At 38.9% G+C, this 24,030-nt stretch overlaps 2 protein-coding genes and 1 long non-coding RNA gene across 11 annotated transcripts in view; 1 reads left to right on the top strand and 2 right to left on the bottom strand.

Annotated features, from left to right (window-relative positions):
- The window catches only part of CAPN3 (calpain 3), a 32,343-nt gene extending 12,972 nt beyond the window's left edge, over positions 1-19,371 (top strand). The window contains exons 7-23 of one of the 7 annotated variants that reach the window (XM_080594848.1): positions 837-920; positions 1,346-1,431; positions 2,170-2,247; positions 2,705-2,865; positions 3,396-3,565; positions 5,028-5,236; positions 5,880-5,916; positions 6,953-6,970; positions 8,221-8,322; positions 9,604-9,681; positions 10,366-10,423; positions 10,942-11,006; positions 12,015-12,083; positions 12,643-12,721; positions 14,526-14,642; positions 15,006-15,064; positions 16,313-19,371. In XM_080594848.1, coding sequence (XP_080450974.1) covers positions 837-920; positions 1,346-1,431; positions 2,170-2,247; positions 2,705-2,865; positions 3,396-3,565; positions 5,028-5,236; positions 5,880-5,916; positions 6,953-6,970; positions 8,221-8,322; positions 9,604-9,681; positions 10,366-10,423; positions 10,942-11,006; positions 12,015-12,083; positions 12,643-12,721; positions 14,526-14,642; positions 15,006-15,064; positions 16,313-16,339 — 1,497 coding nt within the window. In that variant the 3' untranslated portion in view covers positions 16,340-19,371. Of the gene's footprint in view, positions 1-836; positions 921-1,345; positions 1,432-2,169; positions 2,248-2,704; positions 2,866-3,395; positions 3,584-5,011; positions 5,276-5,879; positions 5,917-6,952; positions 6,971-8,220; positions 8,323-9,603; positions 9,682-10,365; positions 10,424-10,941; positions 11,007-12,014; positions 12,084-12,642; positions 12,722-14,525 lie in introns of those variants that run through there. The other 6 variants (XM_080594847.1, XR_013952116.1, XM_080594846.1 and 3 more) reach the window with 6 other exon arrangements.
- Positions 12,601-14,527, bottom strand: LOC308196186. The gene is made up of 2 exons (XR_013952117.1): positions 13,411-14,527; positions 12,601-12,786 (listed from the first exon to the last, which is right to left on the bottom strand). It is a non-coding gene; the product is annotated as an uncharacterized lncRNA (long non-coding RNA).
- Positions 19,213-24,030, bottom strand: part of ZNF106 (zinc finger protein 106) — a 41,761-nt gene continuing 36,943 nt past the window's right edge. For all 3 annotated transcript variants that reach the window (XM_080594815.1, XM_080594816.1, XM_080594817.1), the window contains one exon: positions 19,213-23,603. In XM_080594815.1, the coding sequence (XP_080450941.1) occupies positions 23,547-23,603 (57 nt within the window). In that variant the 3' untranslated portion in view covers positions 19,213-23,546. The remainder of the gene's footprint in view (positions 23,604-24,030) is intronic.

Below are 24,030 nucleotides of genomic sequence, written 5' to 3'. Positions count from 1 at the left end.
CCACGTGCACTTAGTGTAGCCTTCCTTTCCCACTATTCTTAGTGATTTCTCCTGCAAGGATACTGAACTATATAAACCTGCCACCCTGCTCTCAATTCTTTATCTCCCACGTAAGTAGTATTTTCAGACTTATAAATAAAAATGCATCACTTACAGTAACAGTTGATTACCAAGACATCAAATGTATTTATATCTGCTGAAGAAAGCTACACCCTTCCTGTGTGCCAGCTGAAAAAATTACAGTCACAGAGATTATGGAATAAAATGTACATCTCCACAGGAGATATATATATATTTTTTTAATAGTGTAATTTAGTAAAAACAGTATGAACTTTTTTTTTTAACATTGTTGTGATAACATTGCAGCAGTGTGTTAAGATGAAAGTATCCTAATACATGTTGAGCTGCTCTGAAGTTTCCAGTTTAATCTGCAATAACCTTACTGAGCCATACAAGAACACACTATTCCAGGCTGAACAGTCCTACTAATAGAAAATTTAATCATTTTGATTAGGTATGCTATATACTAGCATGTTCTGAGTGGAAAAAAAAAAAAGCAAACTACACAAAGGGGAAAAGGTAAATCACAAATTGTCCTCTACAATGAATATTATTAACTTTTTGCTCTTTAAATTAATTCTTCACTCCTTTTTAATCAATAATGTTAATTCTGTGGACACTAAGCTTGGTCACCTTGATAAATGGGAAAAAGGGAACAAGACAAAAAAAAAAAAAAAAAGACTTCATCACCCAAACAGCATCATCCTCCCTCCCGCCTCAGAGCAGCTGGCTGAGCTTCTCGTGCCTTTCACAAATTTTTATCCTGTGTCTAACAGACCATAGTGCCAATGCAGTATGAAACCCGGATGTCTTGTGGGCTGGTCAAAGGTCACGCCTACTCTGTCACAGCTGTGGAAGAGGTACGTACAGTCCCTTTCCTCCTACTGTGGGGACCTGTGGTCTAGAATGGCATAGCATCATGCACACTGGCAAAGTTGGGAATTGGGGGGCAAAAAAAGAGAGGAGGGGGAGATGAGTTATGAAACAAATCTAATAATTAAATGAAAGAGCAGCATTGTGGAGAAACAAACCCAAGTTTTGGCTTTCTGGGTAAATGGGTGTTCCTCCATGGTCTGCATGGGCAAAGGTGGCCATAGCTGGCCACCTCTTGGTCTTACAGTCTCCCTGCACTCGCTCAAGTCAGGTCAGGCTGGGTGATGGCCTTGAAAATCACCATCACTTGGGGGAGCTGGTATCAGGGATGAGTCAGACAGAGCATTTCCTTTTTGAGCCTATTTCTCACAAAATAATTCAGCTGATTTATGTTGCCTTCTCTTTCAATTAGACAATATTTAAAGGGGAAAAAATACGCCTGGTAAGGTTGAGAAACCCTTGGGGACAGGTGGAATGGAACGGACCTTGGAGTGATAAGTGAGTAAGAAGCATCCAGCAACTTCATTTGATTTAAACAAAAAAAATAATAATGCAGCTTCATTTGCCCTTAGACAGCTTGTGCATGGTCCTAGTATTTAACAAGGAGGTATTTAAATGGTCTTTTCTGGCATTTTGAAGAACATCATATTTCAGTGCTTAGATAAAGCTGTAGAAAGCAAAGCATACCTAGAAAAGATGTTGAGAGAAGGGGATTTAACCAATGGAAAGCCAGTCTAATGATACATTTAGTCTGTTTTTACTGTCTAGCAAGGTCAGCAATGTTCATATTCAAAACAAGAAGTTAAAGAATTTACAGTAGAAGAATCTTTCAAGTTATGGAAAAACTGGGTGAAGCAAGATGTCAGCACATGAGCATGTTTGGATGAAGCTTCTCATCATGTTTTGCAAAAAGGAATTTCAGTAGCTACTCTGGCAATGATCGTCTGCAAGCACTTTTGTCATTATGCTAAATAAAATAAAGAACAGATTTCTAAGAGCTGCTAGTAGGAAGTCTGAAGTGAAGGTGGAAAGGAGCAGAGCAATTCCTTCTCCGTTTGAGCATGTGGAGATGGTAGCATTGAGAACAAATGGTTGCAGATCTCACAAAGCAATTTTTTTTGTCAATGTAGAATGACAACACTTGAATTTCAACAGAGACTTACAGTAAAGAGCAGAAATTTTTAGAGAAAATTGTGTATTGCAAAAGTGTAATGTAGCTTGTTTACTCCTTTGAAGATCAGAAGAGTGGAACTTCATTAATGAAGCAGAGAAAATCCGTCTACAACACAAGATCGCAGAGGATGGGGAGTTCTGGTGAGAATATCAGTCAAAAAAATTGTGTTTCTCTAGATGTGCAACTACAGCAAAAATTAATCATACTGCACTACTTAAGTGTGTTAAAACAATTACAGTAATCTGTTTCCCCTCATATTTCCAAATAACCCCTGCTCTGCAATCTCCATCTCCCACCAGGGTTTATTGAGCCCTACCAGCACAGTCCCTCTAGTTATCCCACACTTGACAAGCTCTCTATCCTTCTTCCTATGCACCATCCTCTCATTTTGGTGTCCCCCATTTTGGAGCTGTACCTGTGTTAATTGACCAACAGGTCAAATGCGTTAGGAAATCACAGAGCTCCCATGTCAAACTTGCCCTAATGGGGGCAGTAATGTGGGTCACTCTCCACCACCTCTCCAGGAGCAGTATATCTTTCAGTTAACCACCCACCATGTACATTCATTCAGATTCATCTTCCCCTCAATTCCTCCAGGATATCTTTCGAAGATTTCATGAGGCATTTCACAAAACTTGAGATCTGTAACCTCACACCTGATACTCTGGAAGCTGATAAACTCCAGACCTGGACTGTGTCAGTCAATGAAGGGCGCTGGGTGAGAGGCTGCTCAGCTGGAGGCTGCCGCAATTATCCAGGTGAGCAATAAGTCTTAAGAGATATCACCACTTTGACAGGGACTATATTACATCCCACAGGCTACATCAGTGCTCAGCCATAGGAAATCTTTGATTCCTCAATAGATGAGCCAAGCGATTTTCCATCTGGAAATCTTCTGTCATCATGTTTGTGACAGTACCTCATAAACCCAAACAGGCAGGCCTGGCAAAGATAAATCATTGTTCAAATACTTTGCAGTGCCTCAGGTAAGAGATATCAATTTCACTCTATCAGCTTGATTTCACTCGGGAAATCCACGGATAAATTACGCCAGCTTTCAGTTCTTTGTATGTTTGTCAGATGCTAATTCTTCATTTTAAATCTTCCTTATAACTATGTAAAACTGAAAACACATGAAAATAAATAAATACATATAAATAGAAACCCAATTTTATCCTTTCCCTCAGGAATCACAGACAGGGAATGGAGAAGTTCTCTTTGGTCATAAGTATTGTTAGAAAACTGAAGCTTTACATGTTTGCTTGGGGTTGTTGGTGGCATTTCACAGATACATTTTGGACCAATCCCCAGTATCGTTTGAAGCTCCTGGAGGAAGATGACGATCCTGAGGATGAAGAGGTTATCTGCAGCTTCCTTGTTGCACTGATGCAGAAAAACAGGAGGAAAGAACGCAAGCTGGGAGCCAACCTGTACACCATTGGCTTTGCCATCTATGAGGTACCAGCTCTAGACTTGGTTCTTAGCATCAGGTCCCCACTTTTGGCAGTATGCTTTTACCAAGAGTCACTGAATTGTTCATCCTGACTACATGAATTGCAATTTTTACTTTGCAAGGAAATGAATGGAAAAGAATAAGGAAATTCACGGCTTTATAATCATTTAGCCCACAGTAACCTCAGGGTTTACCCTATCTATAAGTAACGCACTTTTAAAGGCTTTTATAGTGACTTAAAGCCAGATTTTAACATTTTTTTCCCATATATCCTTCAATCTCCTATTCATCCACGCTGAAACTAAACATTCCAATGGTAGAATCGTGTAAAAAGGGAAACATACCCAAGACAAAGGTAGTGATCAACACCTGTCCCCCTAGTGACTTCAGGAAGAAGTCAATTTGCTCAGTCCCTTGCACAGGCATATTTACTTCAAGTCTTAATGGATCTCATATAGATCCTAAGAAATCTGCAAAGGAAAATAAATTGATTAGAATATTTATATAACTTGGAGCATTTTCATTACTGGCTGCATCCCCAGAAATCTATGTGAAAACCCTTCTATATGATCTATAAGCAAGTGGGCTCACCTAATACCTCTGTTTCTTCCCTTTGTTTCTCCCTTAGGTGCCCAAAGAGGTATGAGCTGAATGGGAACTGGCTGACTTCTTGGGGTGTTCTCACAGCTAGAGTTACTGTTCTGCCTGTCTGTAAGCCAGTAGGAAAATGTCTGGTCAAGTTTTTTTTTCCAAGGATGTTACAGAAGTGAAACCACTAACCTTTCTGCTTTGAGTGTTTAGTAATATTTTGTAAGTCATTTTGAATTCCTTCTCGCTCACACCCTGTTTACGTCTGCACCTTTTACTCAGTCCTTCTTTTCTATTCTATGTGAGGCCCAGCCACACCTTTCAGAGTTGGTTGGTAAACCTGAACTGCAGGAAGCAGCATCAGCTAGCACTTAGACATTACACCCCATGCAGAAGACCCTTAAACCATTTCTGTTTCCTCCTGCAAATAATGCCAGCTGCCCTAGAGTTTGCTCTACAGTCTCAGAACTTGTTTGGAAAACAAATGGTATTTTCAGCCATTGAAGAAAATGCATTATAAGTGCACAGATGGAGTCGTCCTGATCCTGCCAGTAGCTGAATCTTTGGCACCACAAGTTCTGCAAATAAGCTCACATGAAGGCTGTGTTACCTGAAAAATGTAAAGTTGACAATGTAAATGGTGTGTTTGCAGACTTATTTTAAAGGTAGTTATTTCTGCAGAAGACAACTAGTATGTGTTTTTAGCCCACAATTCTTGACTTCATATTTGAATGAATACCTTTCATGAACTATCTTTAGCAAAAAAAAAAAAAAGCTTCTGCTGCTGAATTTGTGTTTTCTGTCTTGACCATGTGCTGCTTGCATGAGGAGCCACCTGGTAAATGGATAAGACGACATGCTAGTTCCTTTGTTCTGCAGATGCATGGCACTAAGCACCACTTGCAAAAGGATTTTTTCCTCTACAATGCCTCCAAAGCTAGAAGTAAGACCTACATAAACATGCGAGAAATCTCTGAGCGCTTCCGGCTGCCTCCCAGCGAGTACGTTGTCATACCATCAACATATGAACCCCACCAGGAGGGAGAATTCATCCTGAGGGTTTTCTCAGAGAAAAGAAGTCTTTCAGAGTAAGTCGCAGATGTACTTATCTGTCTCTAAAGGTAGAGGTGAGCTCACTAGTCTGTTATTTTCCCAGTCTGCAACACCCTGCTCTTCATTTTCTTAACCCCATTAGAAACTCCAAGCTGTGAATTTACTTCCACAAGTTTACCTTATAGTTTAACAAGAACCTGTTTAGAATTGTCTGTGGATAAGCTTCCTACTTGCAGGATACCCTTTGTAAACATATCCTCCACCATTTTTATGATGAAAACAAGTTTGTTATTTACTGCTCTGTGTCATGAACAGAATACAGGAATAGGTAGTTATTCCTTTTACATCCTGCTCTTCAACTAGTTTTCCAGAGCTCAAACTGCAGCCAGTATCACTTCACTTAGGCCATAAAGCCTCTGTTTTACTCCCGGCTGTTGACATTCAGTGTTGTGAAGGCTCTAAGAGGAATAAACCAGGCAGCAGTGCTCCTGGCAGCAGTACTTGGGATGCTCAGCTCAAACTGGGGAAGTTACATCCAGAGTCTGCTGCTGTAATGCTCAGAAACCAACCTATACCACTGCTGTTTGGAAAGTTCAAGTGGCTGCTTACTAACCAGATAAACAAACACTGTTCTGAACAGCTACTTGCCTGATTTATTTACTTTCTGCTTTCTTCTAGGGAGGTTGAAAACATGATTGAGGCAGACCGTCCATCAGTAAGTACTGTCCTGTGCCTCTTTTGTGTGTATAGAGGGGAGGGAGGGAAGGAGTGTCACATTTAAGGAAACCTATAGCAGGAAACCATTTACAACTACGTGACAGCTCCTTTAACATAAATTCTCACATTTTCTCATCAAGATACTCCTAATAACACTTGACATTATATATGCTACTTTCTGATTCAGACAGACCAAAATCTTTTTGCCAGATTTGAAATCTGCCCCTGGCATGAAGGTGTAGCATACTAAACCTTGCCTTTGCCTCCATCATTTGAGAGTATTCAGGTACTGGGGGAAGCCTAGCTCTGTGCTCTGGGATTTTTTGTTTGTTTCGTTGTGAAATTAGCATCTCATCTAATAAAGAAAATAATGTCTTATTTTGAAGAACAAGCTTTCTGGAAAGGGATTCTAATGATACTATGATTCAAACTATAATCCATGAGAAACTAACTCTGGCCTGGGGTTTTACACATCTGTATAGCAATAAATTAGAGCATACAGTACATTTAGATTTGGGGGGTGGGATCGGGGGGAGGGGGGAAATGCCCTTGTGCAGAACTGAGCTTCATCAAACCTTGCTCAGAAGTGTTTCTCTTCTGTTTGCTGTCATGATAACAGAATAGCTGTCCAAATCTGGTGGAATTTAATTGCCACTTCACATAGATTTGTGGGCACAGAAGTCCAATTTCCACTGACTGGTTGGGAAAAAGAAATAGAATAGTCAGAGATAAAGATACAGTAGAGATTTCATTCAAGTATACAGAGCCCCAGACAAGATGGGCCACCGTTTTGTTATGTTTTCCTCAATTTCTGTCCTTCAGTATGCAATTTCTTTACGGGTGTATTTTCCCTTCCTTTTGAAACCTGTGTGAATATAGGAACTAGATAGAAAAGAGCAGCTTCTTTTCTCTTTCCCTTTCTTACATTTATTTTCCCATTTCTACAGTTATACTTTCTTTTTTCTATCTCTGAATAATGTGGCTAAAATCTGTAATTCTGTTTAAAAAAAATTATTGTGTTTTTGTTCAAACAGAAGAAGAAAAAAGGCAAGGTGGGTACTTGTGCAATTTGCTGAATGGCAACAAGGCAAAAAGCATGTGCAATGCATGCAGCGGAGTTCCTCCATATCATTAGTGAATTCTCTGCATCTAGAAACAGATCTAGTTAGTCAACTAATTATCTAGTTAGCACTGAGTCAGAGGAAGTTTTCAGGGAGCAAAGATTTTGCCTTCCTACACTAAAATCTGATGGAATACAGCTATAGCATCAGGTACCTCTCTCACTCAAGGAGGGGGCAAAGCCGTAACAAAACTTGTTCAGTTTTATAAGCTTGAACCTCTGAGTTGCTCAGATGATCCTCCTGCCTGCCCCTCCACAGGCACCCTCACACCTCTTTCTGGTGAAATGCACCCCTTCTCCAGACACATGCCCTCACATTCCCTTTCCATCGCCCAGTGCATCTACTCCTCTTTCCTAAGTTTCTGTTCACCAGAGTTCAGGATTCTCCTTTCAGATCTATGCAGTATATTTAGCAACCGAAAACCATACTCTGAGGTTCCAAGGAATAGTATCAGCCAGAGGAAGGGTACAAAAAGACCCACAAGGGAAACATTTTGAGGATGAATGTGGTTGACTCCAATTTGGATTCTTCTTTCATATATACCCCAAAATTGTCCACAAATCAACATAAATCAGATCACCATATACAATTATGTTTCCTACAAGGACCTTGAAAATCTAACCAGACATGTTAATCTCAAGAGAGGTTGATTGCAATTAATACTCTAGGATAACACATTCACATCTGGTAGCAGCTTTCTTTGCTTTAAATACAGTAAAACAGAACAATTGCATGTGGCTCCTTAGAGTTGAATGCCTCAAGAATTAAAAGAGAAATAACATATGATTCACATAATTAACAAGCTCCTACACAAATACACATTCTTCATGCAGGATGTGGATTCTGTTCTTCTTTCAGTGCTACTGTCCTTCATAGAGAAGGGAAAATTCAGATGAATTGAGAATCAGTGAGACATTATCTATACATTTTTTTAAAACAACATTTAAAGTGTTAGTGCATTTCTGAACAGGAAAGCAAAGAAGCCAAAAATTGCACAAAGACTTCTGTAGATTTCTTTTTGGCATGAGAAGAACAGTAACTTCAGAAATTCCTCTTTTTTTTTTTCCTTTCCCAGATCTGTCTGCATGCACTTTACCACAAAATGGGTGTCCCCAAATACTTTCCCTACTACTGTTTCTTGTGTAATTTCCACTTCTCTTTTACTGTCTTCCTTCTTCTAGCCTATCATCTTTGTTTCTGACAGAGCAAACAGCAATAAGGAGCTGACAACAGATGAAGACGCTGGCAAAGATGGTGACAAAACCCACATAGATAAGAAAAAGGTTTCTGCAGCAACTGGCAAGGCTGGGGAGCTTGGTCTGGCTAGCATGAAAGAGTGGCTGTAGAAAGCACAGGAATTGAGCAAAGAAGTGTCTTTAGATACCCAACAGCATTTCCTCAAATCTCAACATAACTTACATCTATTTTAGGTGGATCTAACGAGCATGAGCAGAGACTATCCCTTCAGTTATTTAGTGCCTACACTAACACTGTAATAATATAATATTGAAAACAGGCCCTGGTTGTTCTCCTATACAGGGATCCTGACTGTGAGAGACCTCTTCCCTGCAAGCAGCATAGTTCAATCCACTGCTGCTCAGCCCCCCAAACCAGCACCCACTTTATATAGGGCACACATGCAAATAGCACTCAAGGGGCTTCAGGAGCTCCTGGAAGTGATCACAACTTCTTCCCATTACAAGTTACATAGCCCTATACCAGTCCTTGTTAGCCAGAGGACAATAGGCTGAGTAACCCCAGGTGCTCCTGCACTCTTTCCTTTCATGACCAGAGAGGAGAAAATCAGGACAGTGAAGTCAGAATGTGTGCTTGCCGAAAATGGGTGAGAGGCCTGAGATGCAACATCAGATCCTGCACCCAAGCTCATGGGTTTTGGAAGCATTGCTTGCATGTCTGTTTGCAAAGTGGGAACCAATCTTAACTTGCCTTTGTGTTCAGACACAGGAAAATAAGGACTAAGCCAAGAGCTTAATTTGCTACACACAAGGTAATATTGCAGGGAAAAGCATATGAATAATTCCTTTTCCAGTACACTTGAGAGTGTACATCTCAGAGTTCAGGCCTGGACTTCACATGTGTCTGAGAAAAAGGAAAACAATGAGTGTGAAATTATTGCATGTGATGTGTCTCTAGAAAGGGTCCTCCACATTATAAAGTGCTCTCAAGCCCCTAAGTCCCTCTGGACAATTCATAGGTTACATGGCAGCCATCGAACATGTTTTCCTCTTCTGCTCCAAATTTCTGCTTTGCAATGTTTCGAAACAAAAATTAGAAAATAAACATCCATCAGGGAAAGTAAACATTTAGGCTTATTTCAAGAGAAATGAGAGCAATGAGATGAAGCTAACAATGCAGCAGTCTTGCCAAGGAGTACATTTAACAAAAAGGGGAAAGGACCAGAAGGGAGACCTTTTCCTCTGAACAGTTCCAGCATCACTTAGAGGCTTGTTTGTGTGAGAGGGGAGTGAGACATCCAGCTCTTACATAGCTTCATTTTCCTGCTGGGCTTAGGTTGTATGTTTTCTTTGCTTTTATCTTGTCAGCGTCCTTCAGCAAAAGCTCGTGAAGAGAACGAAGAGGAAAAACAGTTTAGGAATATTTTCCAACAGATTGCAGGAGATGTGAGTATGCTACCAATTTCTACCTCTGCCTTCAGAGCAGCATAGCCACAACAGAAACTAGAACAACTTCACAGATTCACGACATTTTAAAACTTATCAAAATTTCTTTTGAGATCTAAAGCTAAGCAAAAGTAAATCAAAATTGAATTAAGCATACAGCTATCCTCATATGTACATCTAACTTATTCTTCTAATTGTGTACAAGGCAGCCTTATTTAAATTCAGATTTTTCTTTCTGTAACTACTGCATGAGGCTGTTTGGGATTTCTCCAGCAATTTTGCATAGCATGTGAAGTTATAAATACAATGCTGTCCAGTATACACTTAGCTAAGGAAGTCGAAAGTAGAAACAGATCAAAAAGCTACATAAATCAAGAGGGGTTACAGAGACTTTCACATTTTGCTGCTTGGCTCACAGTGACTTGAAATTACTGGTTGTTCTTCTAGTTGTAGTTTAATAAACACTGCACAGTAACTTCAGACCTGCTTTGTACGGAAGATGTAGCTGCAGTCTCAAAGATTTGAACTGCTGCTTATACAAACCTGGAATGCTCTCTATTTTGAAGCACACACCACATTTAAAAGTGACCTGAGACTTCATACTTTTAGCATATCCACCCATAAAATGATTTTTGTAATAAGGAATGTTGTAATTAATGGTTTTCTCCCCCCATTTCCTACCAGGACATGGAGATCAATGCTGAAGAGCTCAGGAATGTTCTAAATAATGTCGTAAAAAAACGTGAGTTTTAACATGTTTTTCAGTAACCCCGGACAAAGAAATCTGTGATATTATGTACCCCTCCTCCTCTGAGTTGCACTCTCAAAATTCCTTATGGCTGCAAATTCACAAATTTCCTGGTTTCACTTCTATGTGATCTGCATCTGAGACTTTACCTAGCAACATTTTAATAGAGATGCTATCTATGACTGATCAAGTACCGATAATGCAGTAATGAACAGAAGTTAATTGGAAGCACCACACATGATAATACAGTGCTTCTAGCAGTCTGCAAATGGTGTTAAAAAACAATTCCTAGTGGAGAGGTAGACTTTTCTCCCTGATTATCAAACTTCATCTGTCATTCACAAACAGTAATATTACTTGGGGCCTTTTCAGATTCCTTTCTCACTCATTTCTTGCTGAATGAAGCAAGCAGATTTGGTTTCTACTTTCTACTTGGAGTAGAGTCCCACCTAAGAGGAAGAAGCAGTTGCTGACTTGCATGATTTGTTTTTATCTGGGATGATTTATTTCAGATAAGGACCTAAAGACAGAAGGATTTGAACTGGAATCCTGCCGCAGCATGATCGCTTTAATGGATGTATCCTTTGCCAGTGATAGAGGATTGCTTGATACCACACTAGCCCATCTGAGTTTTACTTTCCCCCACCACACGCAACAGATCGTTTTTGAATCAAATGCAACTAAGTAAACTGGAAAACAGAACAGTACATCATAGTCCAGGTTCAGATAACGCAGCATTCCCAGTGTGGCACATCTTACTTGCAGTCTTCTTAACACTAGAGTAACAAAAATATACCAAAATACAGAACTACAGCATAAGTAATTCAGTATAACAACTTTCCTTTAACCTATCTCAACATAACTGCTGTTCTTGCCAACAAGCTTAGTGTAATTCTCTCTTACCTTTAAGTTTTTAAATGTATCACATATTGCACTGTATACTTAGTACGCAAAGCATATGGAAAGTGTCTCAGAGTAAGTACAATAAAGCATACAAGATGCCACATAGGGTTACCTCCAACACATCACTCAAGTTTTCCTATTTGACATAACGTAGGGTTTTGAGAGAACTTAAGCACATTCAAACCAAACCGGACCAAAATTATAAATACAACCTAGAGCCATAACAGTTGGAGGCTAAACACATTTTGGCAACATTCAACATTTTGCCTGATCCTCAATTTGTTCAAGCGAGGCAGAAAGGCTTCGCTCTAGGATAAAGCTCAGATATCATAAAAAATACTGAGGAAACTTCACCAGTATAAGCACTTGAAAGAGCCCTATAAAACATCCTGCTCTTATGTACTTTATAACAGCTCCAGGAGCAAGCCTCTTTCCTGTTTTAGAGGTTTGCTTCTACTCAAGGAAATAGTGTCTCACAATCCCGAAACAACACACAATTCATGGTAACTAAAGTGTTCATAAATACTTTGCTGCACTCTCTAACTAGCTGTCAGTACTGAAGAAATTCTGAACTAGGTTTCACATTCATCCCCTCTCACCAGGAGCTGCAGACTTATTTCATTTTCCCTTTAAAATACTGTTGTTGTTTTTTGTTGTTGTTACCTGAATGCTTGCATCGCAGACAGACGGCTCAGGGAAGATAAACTTTGATGAGTTTCGACATCTCTGGGACAAGATTAAAAGCTGGCAGGTATTGCTGGTATTCACAGCGATGTTCTTCAGAGCTTCTGCAGTGTAAAAGCTTGTGTAGGAAAACCAGATCCCTCTACATACACCACCACAACAATGAAAAATATAATGTTCAGAAAATTGCAAATTAGCTTTTAAGGAGGAAATTAATGTCTTTCTTCATCTTACTCTCAGCCTAAGAAAATTTCTGAGGCTCCAGCTTTCCTGTAAAGATTTCACCCCATGAGAATAGCAGAGAGACACAAGGTGGAGGAGGAGGATAGGAACTAGAATAAGGCATTGCAAATAACTTAATTAGGACAATCAAGAGAGAGGATTAACAGCATAAACTCAAGCCAAGAAAGGAGGGTCTCTAGAGGAGAGCATTTTGTTTCTCACAGCACAGATCTAATTTATATGTTGGTAATTAGAGGACTGCTTAGCAGCAGCAGCTGCAAAAATATGAGGCAAATGGCAAAACCTTCAAGTGCCTGAGGATACCACTCACATCAGTGGGTATGTTCAACAAAAGAACAAGCTTTTTATTTCTGCTGTGTATTTATTTTTATTTTTTTTTCCAGAAAATTTTCAAGCGTTATGACACAGATCATTCGGGAACCATTAACAGCTATGAGATGCGCAATGCAGTCAAGGATGCAGGTACTTCCCCCAGTGTCCAATGCCCAACAATCAAAGAAACCTTATTTTGCTTGGTGTGTCACAGGCTGAAATCAGGAACACAGTGCAGCGTTTAAAGAGGACCCTAGAGAAATTTAAAAATCCTTTTTTTCCCCAACAGAGTTTCTCAAGTATCCAAACTGCAAGTCTTGTACCAACTAAACAGATTTTTGAATGTTTCAGTGGATAATACATGATTATCTCAGTCTCACAAATCATCAAATCCAAAGAAGTACCAAGTTAGCATTCACATTTGCCCAGTTTTACCCTTTTATTGAGTGCAATGTTCGATTACACAGCACAATGCTTGTCCAACTGCCCTAGCAGCACACAGGAGATGCAACAGGAAGTCCAGCTGTTGACAGATGCACCTGTAATCATTCACTCACCCACCTAACCTACCCACTTGCTCTCACTTAAGCTGTGGATTCTTTATTTTTGTGTAAGTAACAATCAAAGAACAGTGGAAAATTTTCATCCCAATTGTACAGAAAACCGAGACAGAGCAGGTCAATGTCCAAGCTTCTCTTAGAGGCATTTGGATGGACATTTCTTGGTTTCAGTTCATGTTTCTTTGCAACTAAGCCACCTGGACTCAGTCTCCTGTCATGCATGTGCAGCACAAAAAAAAAAAAAGTATTTTTGTAGAAGTTGCAGCTAATGAAACTCACCCTGCAGAGCCTTCCAACATTTTTTGCTTCTCTGGACAGCAGGCTTCCCCCAGCAAATATCTTTACCAACAGCTTTTTCTCTAAAGGGGTGAGATGACTTCTTCACTCAGAAAAATCTGGAGTTTTATTATAAACATAAATGGGATGATTTCAGTGACACTTCTTCACTGGTATCTTGATACATCAGTTACCAGTTCATCAAGGAATAAAAATTGATGGCTGTATGTACTTTATAAAAGATCAGCGATTCAGTTCTTTGTTAAGGACAAAACTACATCTGGATTTGGCCTCTTGCTACAGTAGAAATATGGGTCATTTTTATTTTCCAGGTTACTATTTTCACCAGGAAAGTTATCAGTGTTTTTTATATATATATATACACACACATATAATAAATATAAATAAGTAAATTTATACTTAGATAAAAATATAAATAAAATAAGTATATATATTGTATATATATATATTTATATATATATGTATATATGTATATAATATATATATGTGTATATATATATATATATATTTAAATACCTCCTGACTTGACTTCAGAACTAAGAACACATTTCACTATAAAATTTCTTGGTCTCAGCCTTTCAGCATATAGACTGCACATGACCTTGTATTTAGCCATCAACCATCAGTACTCAAATCATTAAATATGCTTTAGGAAGCTAGGCTGCATATTGCAGCAGTCAGTGCCACAATTCAGTAACACCAAGATGAGCGGTTACAACCTTATCCTATTTTTTGACCATTGTGTAATTGTGTTTTCATAGCAACTTCCTCATACATTTCTGTTTCTCAGTTTTTGCTGCTTCACTCTCACCAGGCTAACTGAAGTTGTAAACTCTTCAGTGTACACTTCTATTTACAGCATGAGCTAACGTATATGCTACCAGAACTCCCAAACAGTAATGTCAAAATGTTACTTCTGTTTTAAGAAAGCAGCTCAACACAGGGCAGCCCCTTGTAGCTTTACTTAATATCCTCTAGCTTGAGCCCAGCCTGGCCCTGGGAAGCACTTATGGCCAAACCTTTCCTCTGGGACTGACTGGCACTGGTGCTTCCCCTCAGCTGTGGCCCAGCTGTGCCCCATTTCTGCTCCTCTGCAGGATTTCGGCTGAACAACCAGCTCTACGACATCATTACAATGCGCTACGCTGACAAGAACATGAACATAGATTTTGACAGCTTCATCTGCTGCTTCGTGCGACTGGATGCTATGTTCAGTGAGTGGCTGCCCCCATTTTACTGCATTGTTCCCTCCCCCATCCTCAAAATGCAGTCATACTCAAAGCAAACTTTATTTAAACCACTATTGCCTACAGATAGTTTTAATAATTTAAGATATTGCTTAGGGAATCAAAAATATGACAGTCATCCTGCACACAAAAGATAATAAGCCATTACATTTCTCCTTGTATAAGCTAAGGCAAAGCATAGCAGAAACACTTGCTGACCAAGTAAGTAAATATCTGCACAAGTTTGCATAACACAGCAGTAATACGATTTAGTTTGCTATGTGGGATCTTCTTTACACTTTGTCTGCACTAATTTAATCTATTCTGTATATTTTTCTTCTGTTGTTTTAGGGGCATTCCACGCCTTTGATAAAGATGGAGATGGAATCATTAAGCTCAATGTGCTGGAGGTAAACTGCTTTATGCCAGTATTTCTAACACATCACTATACTAATTTTTAGTTGTATTATTCACTGTACACATCCTCAAGGGAGGCTATGCAAGTTGGACTGAAATTGTCATCCAAGTCAGTAAGAGTCCACAAAGCCTCCTCAAATTTTTGCTGTGGATTTTACCCAGAAAACGTCTGTATACATGATCTGCCAGCAACAGCTGCTGTGTAAGACCCCAGCTGGTGCTGTAGGGCACAGCTGTGGATTTTTCGTATCATTTTAAAGTGTTTCAAAGCAACTTTGAGTGATTTTTATGAGGCAGTTTAAATTAAACACACTTCTTTATTTTAAAGGCATTAGCTGATAACGGGGGTCATCATAGTTCCTTACCTTTTTTAAATCTTATACAGAAGACTTAGAAAGTTTTAACATAAGATCATGTTTTCTGCTAAGGAGAACACACACAAAAAAAAATTACTTTTTGCAAGAAAAGGAGGAATAGGAGAAAAATGCCTTAGACAAAATTCTCCACTGCCACTATGCTTCATACTAAAAGTTAGCAAATAGCTGCCTTCCAGCTACAGAGGTTATGGCATTTCAATAGTAGTGGCATGATCTTAAATTTCTTCCCAGCATTGGCTCACGTGTTCAAGTTGTACATCGCCTTGCCCAAGGTGCTGCACTGATCAGGGTGTCTGAGAAGGGACTCAAGCCTCAAATGCTGTCAGTCCCTCAGCACAGGATGTGCCTGCACACAGCGAGGAGCTGCAAGGTGTCTTAGATCCCAGTCTTTACTACACAAAGTTCAGCTGCTCCAGGAACACGGCCCATAGTTAGGCAGCTGCTCCTTTGCTTTCCCTCTCCCCTTCCCACAGAATGTACAGACTTCAGCTGTAATTCCCATTCAGCAATCAGCCCTGATAATAACAGAAATCCTGCTGTCCAGAAGCACAGCAAATTTGAGGACTAGAGGAGGGAGGGGCACAGAGATGCAACATAGAAGAGCATGGACACTATTTGTACATACAAGTTAGTGCGGGAAGAGCATAAGTAAGAGGACCACAGCCTTGAAGAAGCAGTGAACCACGGGCAAGTTAGTACATCTAAAGCTGTTCCTTGCTCATTGACGTGCAGCACATTTCAAGTCATGAAAAGGGCAGATAGAGAGGGAATTGCCTTCCCTGCTTCACCTCCCCTTCTTTGCCCCCACCTCCCCACTAAGTCCTGCCTGATCTTTAATTCCTTTACTTCTAACTCTCCTTCCAGTGGCTGCAGCTCACCATGTACGCCTAACACCAGAGCCCTCTGCCACCTTCATCAAGAACATGCTCAAGACTTCTCTTTAAGTAATGAGCTCCATTCATCCTCAAGTGCAAACGAGCATTTCACAATATATATGTGCTTCACTCACTGAGATAAATGGCACATGAAAGAATCCCTTGGAAAAGACACAGCTGTACTGCAATAGACCAGTGCTCATAGTCTGTAACTACTTTTGTAGTATCTCTATGACATTTTACTTTGGGCAGCAAGGATTAATTTATTAATGACTGTGTTAAGATGTTTCTGCGTGGTAAAGACATGGAGCGTGAACCATTACTCTGCTTACGCTATTGGGAAAGTGTTGCCTCAAGTCAGTGCGAGTCAGGCAGAACTGGGACTGTATCTGAACTGCGAACGTCAGAGATGTTTACTACCACCTCGGAATTAGTCGTTAACTCTTTGTTCTGATTTTGGTACTCTCATTTTAGCCTCTTCATAATGTGAAGTATTTCACATGAGATTGTGCTAACTGCATTAATATTATGCATCCTAATAATGTATGTCACTGTAGCCATGCAGGTTGGTTCTCTGCTGTGCTAGAAACGTGGAAGTCAGGCACAACAGACTGCACCATCTAGGTATGTCTTGGTCTAATGCTTCAGGAAAAGTGGCAGAACAAAGCAATTTGTCTCAAACATTTTCAGTATCCCCGTGCAATCTGTTAACGCACTGGATAGCTTTACTTTTTCATCGTAACTGCATTCTCTGTAAAGTTGAGAAAGTGATGTTCCCCTTCCAAGAAAGCCACTCAGGAAAGAAAATCTCCTATACTTACGTGTATATATATATATAGATGTAAAACCATACATGCACACTTTTTTTGTCCTCAGGGTTCTATGTTGTTGACTAACAGTTTCTGGATTCTGTTTTAATCTCAAAAGCAGCTGGATCCCAACTCAGACAGAGTCCTTTCCCTTGAACTGGTAATCAAGTAAAAGCTACATTGTTGCTTTGTAAAAGGATCACATCTACTACTTTTACACTGAGGAACACAATATTGCCTTTTATTATTGTATGATCTTCTCAAGGCAAATAATTTAGGGGTTGTTGTATTAGTGTGTATGTCGAGGCTAGCCTAAATTTTCCTTCCTAAAACCCTCCTCTGTGCTGCCATCCCATCAGTGATGTGAGGATCCTCTAAAAGCTGTTTCCACCTCGTCTCATTTGATCACGATCGCTTTTGCAGTTTACATGCAAACTCAGGAGCCAATGATTAGGAGGAAGATTAAAAAATTACTAACTACAACCTAGAGGTAAATTTTAGGGACTCAGTAAATTAAAATAACACCTGACTAATGCAGAGAACAAATGAGCAGTGGGTTTTTAGTATAGGTTATCCACTAAAACAATGATTAACAACACACTTAAGGTATAGAAGTATTTCCTGACATTATTCAGTATTTCTTTATTGTAAGAGGTGAGTTTTAGCAGAATCAGACACTTCACGTTGGTGTGACCACTTTGGGAAGATGGTTAGAATGTGTGAGTAAAGTTTAACTGAACTGAAAATACATCAACTGAGTTTTGACCTTTCCTTTAGGGTTTATTTTTTTTAAGGAACAAAGAGGGATGAATACTGAGCACTCTTCCATCATTCTCGTGAATATAGAGCAGCTTCTGTACTTTTATTGCAAATGTGAAATCAGTTTAAGATCTTAAACACCAGTCAGTTCACGATCTGAATGCATTAAAAAAAGCAGGTGAGCTTGACAAGCTTTCAGAACTGATCAATCACTAATCAATACAAAATAGGATAGAAAAACATGCACAAGAAAAGGATGTGAAGAGACCAGACTTGGTCTGGAGAACCTTCTACTGAGAGGAAGCCCTTGCCTCATGCATGTATGCACAAAACTTTTGGTGAAGTCTGTATTTTAAATAGTGTGTTCTATTTTCTAATTCAATGTTAACATAAATGAAAAGTAGCTAGTCAAATTAAAAGCTCAGGGTTTTTTTTTTGTTTTTTCCCTTCTTCATGTGAGGCTTAAAAAAATGCAATCTAAGAAAACATTAGAATAGCTGCCTAATTAAGGCAACAAAAGATGAATAGTCTTAGTTCTCTAGTAGTGCAAAGTAACAATGCAAAACAAGCTACTATTGTAAAGCAAAATCGCAAAATCAAATCCTAGCATACTTACTCTGGTAAGTATCACATTTAACTGACTGATCACTAAGAAACAGAAAACCTTTTGACTATAAAGTTCTTAATGTTGTCTTGCACTGTAACATACTCTAAAAGAGAAAGAAAATCCTATAGTTCATGTAAGGAAGAGTTATTCTCCTTCAAATTCAACTTTTGTTTTAACCCAAATTAAGATTCTAAGATGACTCGAAGACTAGGAGCCCTAGGTTCCAGCCACACAGTATCTCCAATAAACTATTATTTTCCACAGAAAAATATGGCAGAGATGTTCTTGGTTGGGGTCTTCACAGGATAAAAAAAACAACAAAATCTATTAGTCAAAAAAATAAATAATAACACAGGATTTTTGATTTGCAACTCAGACCTTGTCCTTAAAGTCCTGCTGAGTGAACAATCAACAGCTCTAGAGAAGTTCTCTTTGCAACAAGCCACAAAGCAAGGGAGCCAGTGTCATCTCAGAGGCCCCAGCTGAGTGGACAGTTTCCATTTTTCCTGCAGAACTATGAAGTCTAAGATTCCTGTGCACTGGGAGTGAAAATTTGCAACAGTCCTGTCAGTTCTGGAGCCTGGCCACTGGAATATACAGCTCCAAGGTGGCCAGTCCAATTTTTTCTGACCCTCAAAGGTAATGTCATGTTCTACCAAACCCTAGGGAAGAATCATGATGTTCAAAACAAAGAAGAATCAGGCTTACAAACCATAACAATATAAAGAACTTTTATTTTTATTTTCTTTTCGTTTTTTGCTGTGTAAAGTTTTGTTATTACACTCACAGCTTTGTAACAAAATGAAAGAGGAAAAACAAGGTCAATCTGTGCAAATGTTCTACACAGCTTAAGTTATTAAATATTCAATCATATTGTTTTATCCTGTTTTCTTTCTTCCAAAACACTTGTTGTGTTTAACACTTGCAGCACAATGAAGTTTGAGAAGCTGGCAGGTGCATATAACAGAATATATACCTACACAGTTTGCTCTTACTTACAGTATCAAATATTTTACAAACAGCAGCTGAGACTGCTTCCTTATCCTTCCTCAAATATTCTGCAATTCTGGACAACTTAGATTATGTTTGAATGAGAGTACCATACAAGCCTGAAAACCAAGATTAATCCGTACCTGTGTTTTCATTAAGAAAAGGGGAAAATACCATCTCAGCACCACATTTGTTTCTGGAAACCTACAGCTTATTGTGAGCTTTCAGTTATTGTTTTACCTTGATTCAGCATAATGCACACTTTCAAACTGAACAGTCAAGATCTGCACTACTTCAAAGACATCGCACAGCTGAACTGCAATCCGTACAAGTTACACATGGCAAACAGAAGCTGGGGTATTGAATGCATTTTTGTTCCAACAGATCCAACGGTTTTCTCTCTGGCCCCTTCCACACAAAGCAGCAGCAGCATTAGGCCATACAGTGTTGCACTGTCAGTTAGCTGTTATTTTTCCTGTGATTTGAAAGGAAAAGGAGCAAGGAATACAGACCAGTCTTAGCATTGTCTTACGACAAAGTTGTTGGGTAAGGTTAAGCTTTGTGGCACATTTGAACTTTTAAGTGGTCACTTTATGCTATTCAGTCTCCTTTTTGAGCCTGAGTAGGCCTTAACATACATATGCTGCAGCCAGTTCCTCACTTTTTAAGAGAATGATATCCAACTGTGCTCAGTAATGCCTATCCCATTCTTTCTATTACAAAAGAGTACAATAGCTTTGAGCACTTGCCATCCACCAAGGAGGCTCACAGCTGACTAAGTACAATGTCAGTACTGCTAAAAAGAAAATGGTGGCTTGTACCTGAAAGGGACTGCCATATTCAGACAGCCGCGTGGCAAGTCCAGAGCTCATTGTTTAACATTTGACTTATAAGACACAGCTAACCATAAAATAAATCCTCACTCTACTCACTCTTCCACCCACAACTTTTTAGTTGCATAAAAAACAAACTTTAAACTAGAACAGTTCTGAGCAGAGGCTTCAGATGTGCAGTGCTGCTTTTCAGGCAAACAGTATCCCCAGTCAAATTTTCACATAGTCACCTTCCCTAAGTTTTTTCACTTTTTGACCAGAGGTGTATCAGAAGTCAGAACCATAAGTTGCAAGACTGGAGAGGATCTCATTAACGGCTACCAATCTAATACATCAGTTTACCATCTCTCTCCTCTATGTGTAGAGGAAATGAACGGCCATTAATGAAAGCTGCATTTCCTAAAGAAGTTCAAAGAAGTCTGTGGAACTTTACATCCACATGACAACTTTATAGCAAATCCTTTTCAGATATCCTCAGGACAAAGCAGCACAGTATTTTCCTCTGAACCCCTGAGCAATATTATACACGTGTGTGTTTAAACTTATGAAGCAAAATTTTTATAAATACTCGTGCATCTCTGCTATTTTCCTGGCTCCCATCCATTTTAAAACTCTAATAATGCACCTGAAACAACCTAAGTAGCAGCAAAAGACACCACTGTTAAATCCGGATTTCAGAAGTCCAGGCTTTTGGAAGGAGTGTTTTCAAGGACCAAGAAGGAAATATGGTCTACAAGAAAATGAAGTCTGCTTTTACACCAACTAGAAAAGATAAACCCATTAACTAATCAGGAATGCAAATAAAGTGTAATAACTGCATTTGTTGCAACACCTACTGAGAAGGATCTTTGCAGGTTCCTGAAAACAGTCATCAGCTGGCAGAATGAGAAGAATCACAAATTATGAAAATCTACTCACACGCCATTTTTACAACGATACAACTACTCCATATGCTTGTCCTCAGAACACACAGCTCCACACCATCACTTCAATAACAGTCTATGAAGAATACATTGAAAAGTTCACATTGTTTTTTTCCCCACACCTTTACATGCTCCCTCACTGTGGTTCAAAAACTCTTGAATATCAGTAATGTTGGAAATGGTTTAAGTCTGATGCAGCCCCCTGCTTCTACGCCATGAACAGAAAAAAGAGAGAAAACACTCCTGAAGACTCCAGACCAATCAGAAAACATTTACACTGCTCAGAGATTTCCATGAACTTGATTCTCTGAAATTGTTTCATCCACAGAATAATAATAAAAAAAAAGAATAAAAAAATCCACCCCCAAAAAAACACATAAAACTCTCAAAACTGCCTGGGGCCTAAGTCACATATTGTTTTTATTTCTCTGTCTACAAACAGTTTAATTAAAATAATAACAATAAAAAATACAACAACAAAAAACACTCAAAAACAAGAGCACTGGAACCTCAAGGATTCCTATGTGTTTGAAATAGGATGCTACTGTAACTTGTTCCTATTTTATTCCTGTCTCTCAAGGAAAAAACATCAATGTGTCAAGCAAATACAGAGAAATGATGCTCATGTGCTAAGACAAAATAAAAATTGTGTGCTTCAGAGAAAGCCCTGAAATTCCTTCATTTGATGGCAGAGCTGAGCATCCATGGGCTTCTCTCAATCACAGTCTCAGCCTAAAAAGACTTTTTTTATAGTCAAAGAATTAAGGTATAAAATTTATTTGGTCTATGGCTGGCATATGAAGTTTCAAATCAGTGGCAAATGAGATACCCAGTGAAAACAGTCATGCAATTTGTTTGAAAAGCGCTCAGTTTGCTTTTAAGCAGCTTGGTTTTGACACTGGAATTTCTTTACCTTCTGTTATAGTTTAAGGAAACCTGTTTTTTTATCCTGAGCTGTAAATTAGTCAAAAGCGAACAAATATGTCCTTGCCAGATTAGTCTTATTGTTTAAGAGAGCATCACAAATGTAAGAATTCCATTTCACTGAACTTCACAGGCCAATGAGAGCAAGTTTGCAACCCCAAGAGACAACTGCAGAGGGACCTGGACAAGTAGAAACATTCCCCTCTGCACTGGCTTCCCTGCATAAATTATGTACATTTCTGGAAACAAGATTTTTACACGCAATATGCATTTTGTATCCCCAGCTTCTGCTTGAAGAATTTTAGACTTTAAAATCCTTTAAAATCCTGCTCCATTCTTTCCAGTTGACTTTTTGTGAACCAAGCATAGCCCAAGCAAATCAAGCCAGTTCACAAGAGAAACAAAATACCATGGAAATAGATGATTTGGACACATAGTGCCTTTGAATTTCTACTTGTTTGCTATGCAATGCAGATACAGGAATTCCAAATAAAATAAAGAATCCAACTCCGGTATTGTATCAAGGTTGTAGTGGTTATACTGGTATTTAACTGAGAAACAAAAGCTGATACTGGTTCCTCCTTTCCCGAACATTAGGACCTATACGAGACTAAGATCACAAAGCATGTGAGTGGAGATGCTTTGCTGCTACTGGCATACCTTTCAAAGGACTGCTTTACAAAAACAAAACAAAACAAAACAAAGTCCTCCACCACCAAAATACCTCAGGAAGTGTAATATTTAGGGAAGTCTGTCACTGTATATATTGTGTCAATTATAGCAATTTTTAGACAATGATTAAAAAATAAATTACAGTTAACATTAAAAAAACTGATTCCAGTTCTCCATAAAATACTGTTCCTTTTTCTGAAGAAAGCCAATATGTACAGTGGACACTCAGGTTACACTGTCAGAATTTGTGACATTCTGGCTTGCAGATTTTTATTAAAATCAGCTAAAAAAATGGATACAACATAAAAACAGTCATATGTCAGTTAGACACTTAATAGGCTTCAAGCTGAGTGTGCAAACACCAGCATCCATTGTAATCTAGGTTCTAAACACCCCTCTGGACTTCCCTAAAACTCTCAAGAATATGCTTCTTCAAAAAACAAGGCAGACAAGAGGGGGGAACATTCTTATTTGTCAGTGAATTAAAAACTTGCAAGAATCTTATATTTGGGCCAAGTCTTTATAGACCAACCTTATTTCTACAGAGTGCAACACAACCTGCAGTCTCTGTAGCAAGGCTTTTCAGCCCCACTCCCTTTTTGCACTCCAAGTGTGAAAAGAAAGAGTAAAGACTGGAGTAAGAAACTGGTGTTATTTGGAATAATTCTGACATAAAATTACTTCCCAATGTGGGAGGTGAAAAGCTTCATGAGTCAATCCTGCTGTCATCTTCAGCATGTCTTTCTATGTGTCCTACAGCATCCTAGAAAAGAAACAGAGAAGTCAGGTAAAAAAATAACACCAAACTGCAAAAGATTTTAGAAACCTCAGTGAAAGTGACATTCTGGATAAAATGAATTTTTGGCTTAAGGTTTCTAAAAACCGATACAGAGCTATTAAAAACATATAAGGAATCTCAGGTACCATATGATTCAAGGCAAATAACACAACAGCTTACTTGCTGACTTAGAAGAGCATATTAAGTAAATACATCATATCCATAGCAAGTGCTTAAATGCTAATTAAGGACTCTACTTCTGTTTTTAATTTCTAAAAGAAACCTCCTTCCATTGTGTATTTTCAAAAGCATTCAATAAGGAGGCAGTTTATATCACCAAGGAGTAAAATGTGGGTTTTATTGATCAGTGTAAATATAACAGCCCTCCCAATTCCTTCCATATCACTTAATC

The sequence above is a fragment of the Anser brachyrhynchus genome (genome assembly GCF_964034855.1).
Source record: "Anser brachyrhynchus genome assembly, chromosome: 5".
Lineage (NCBI taxonomy): Eukaryota > Metazoa > Chordata > Aves > Anseriformes > Anatidae > Anser > Anser brachyrhynchus.
This window is presented reverse-complemented; position numbering and strand designations above follow the sequence as displayed.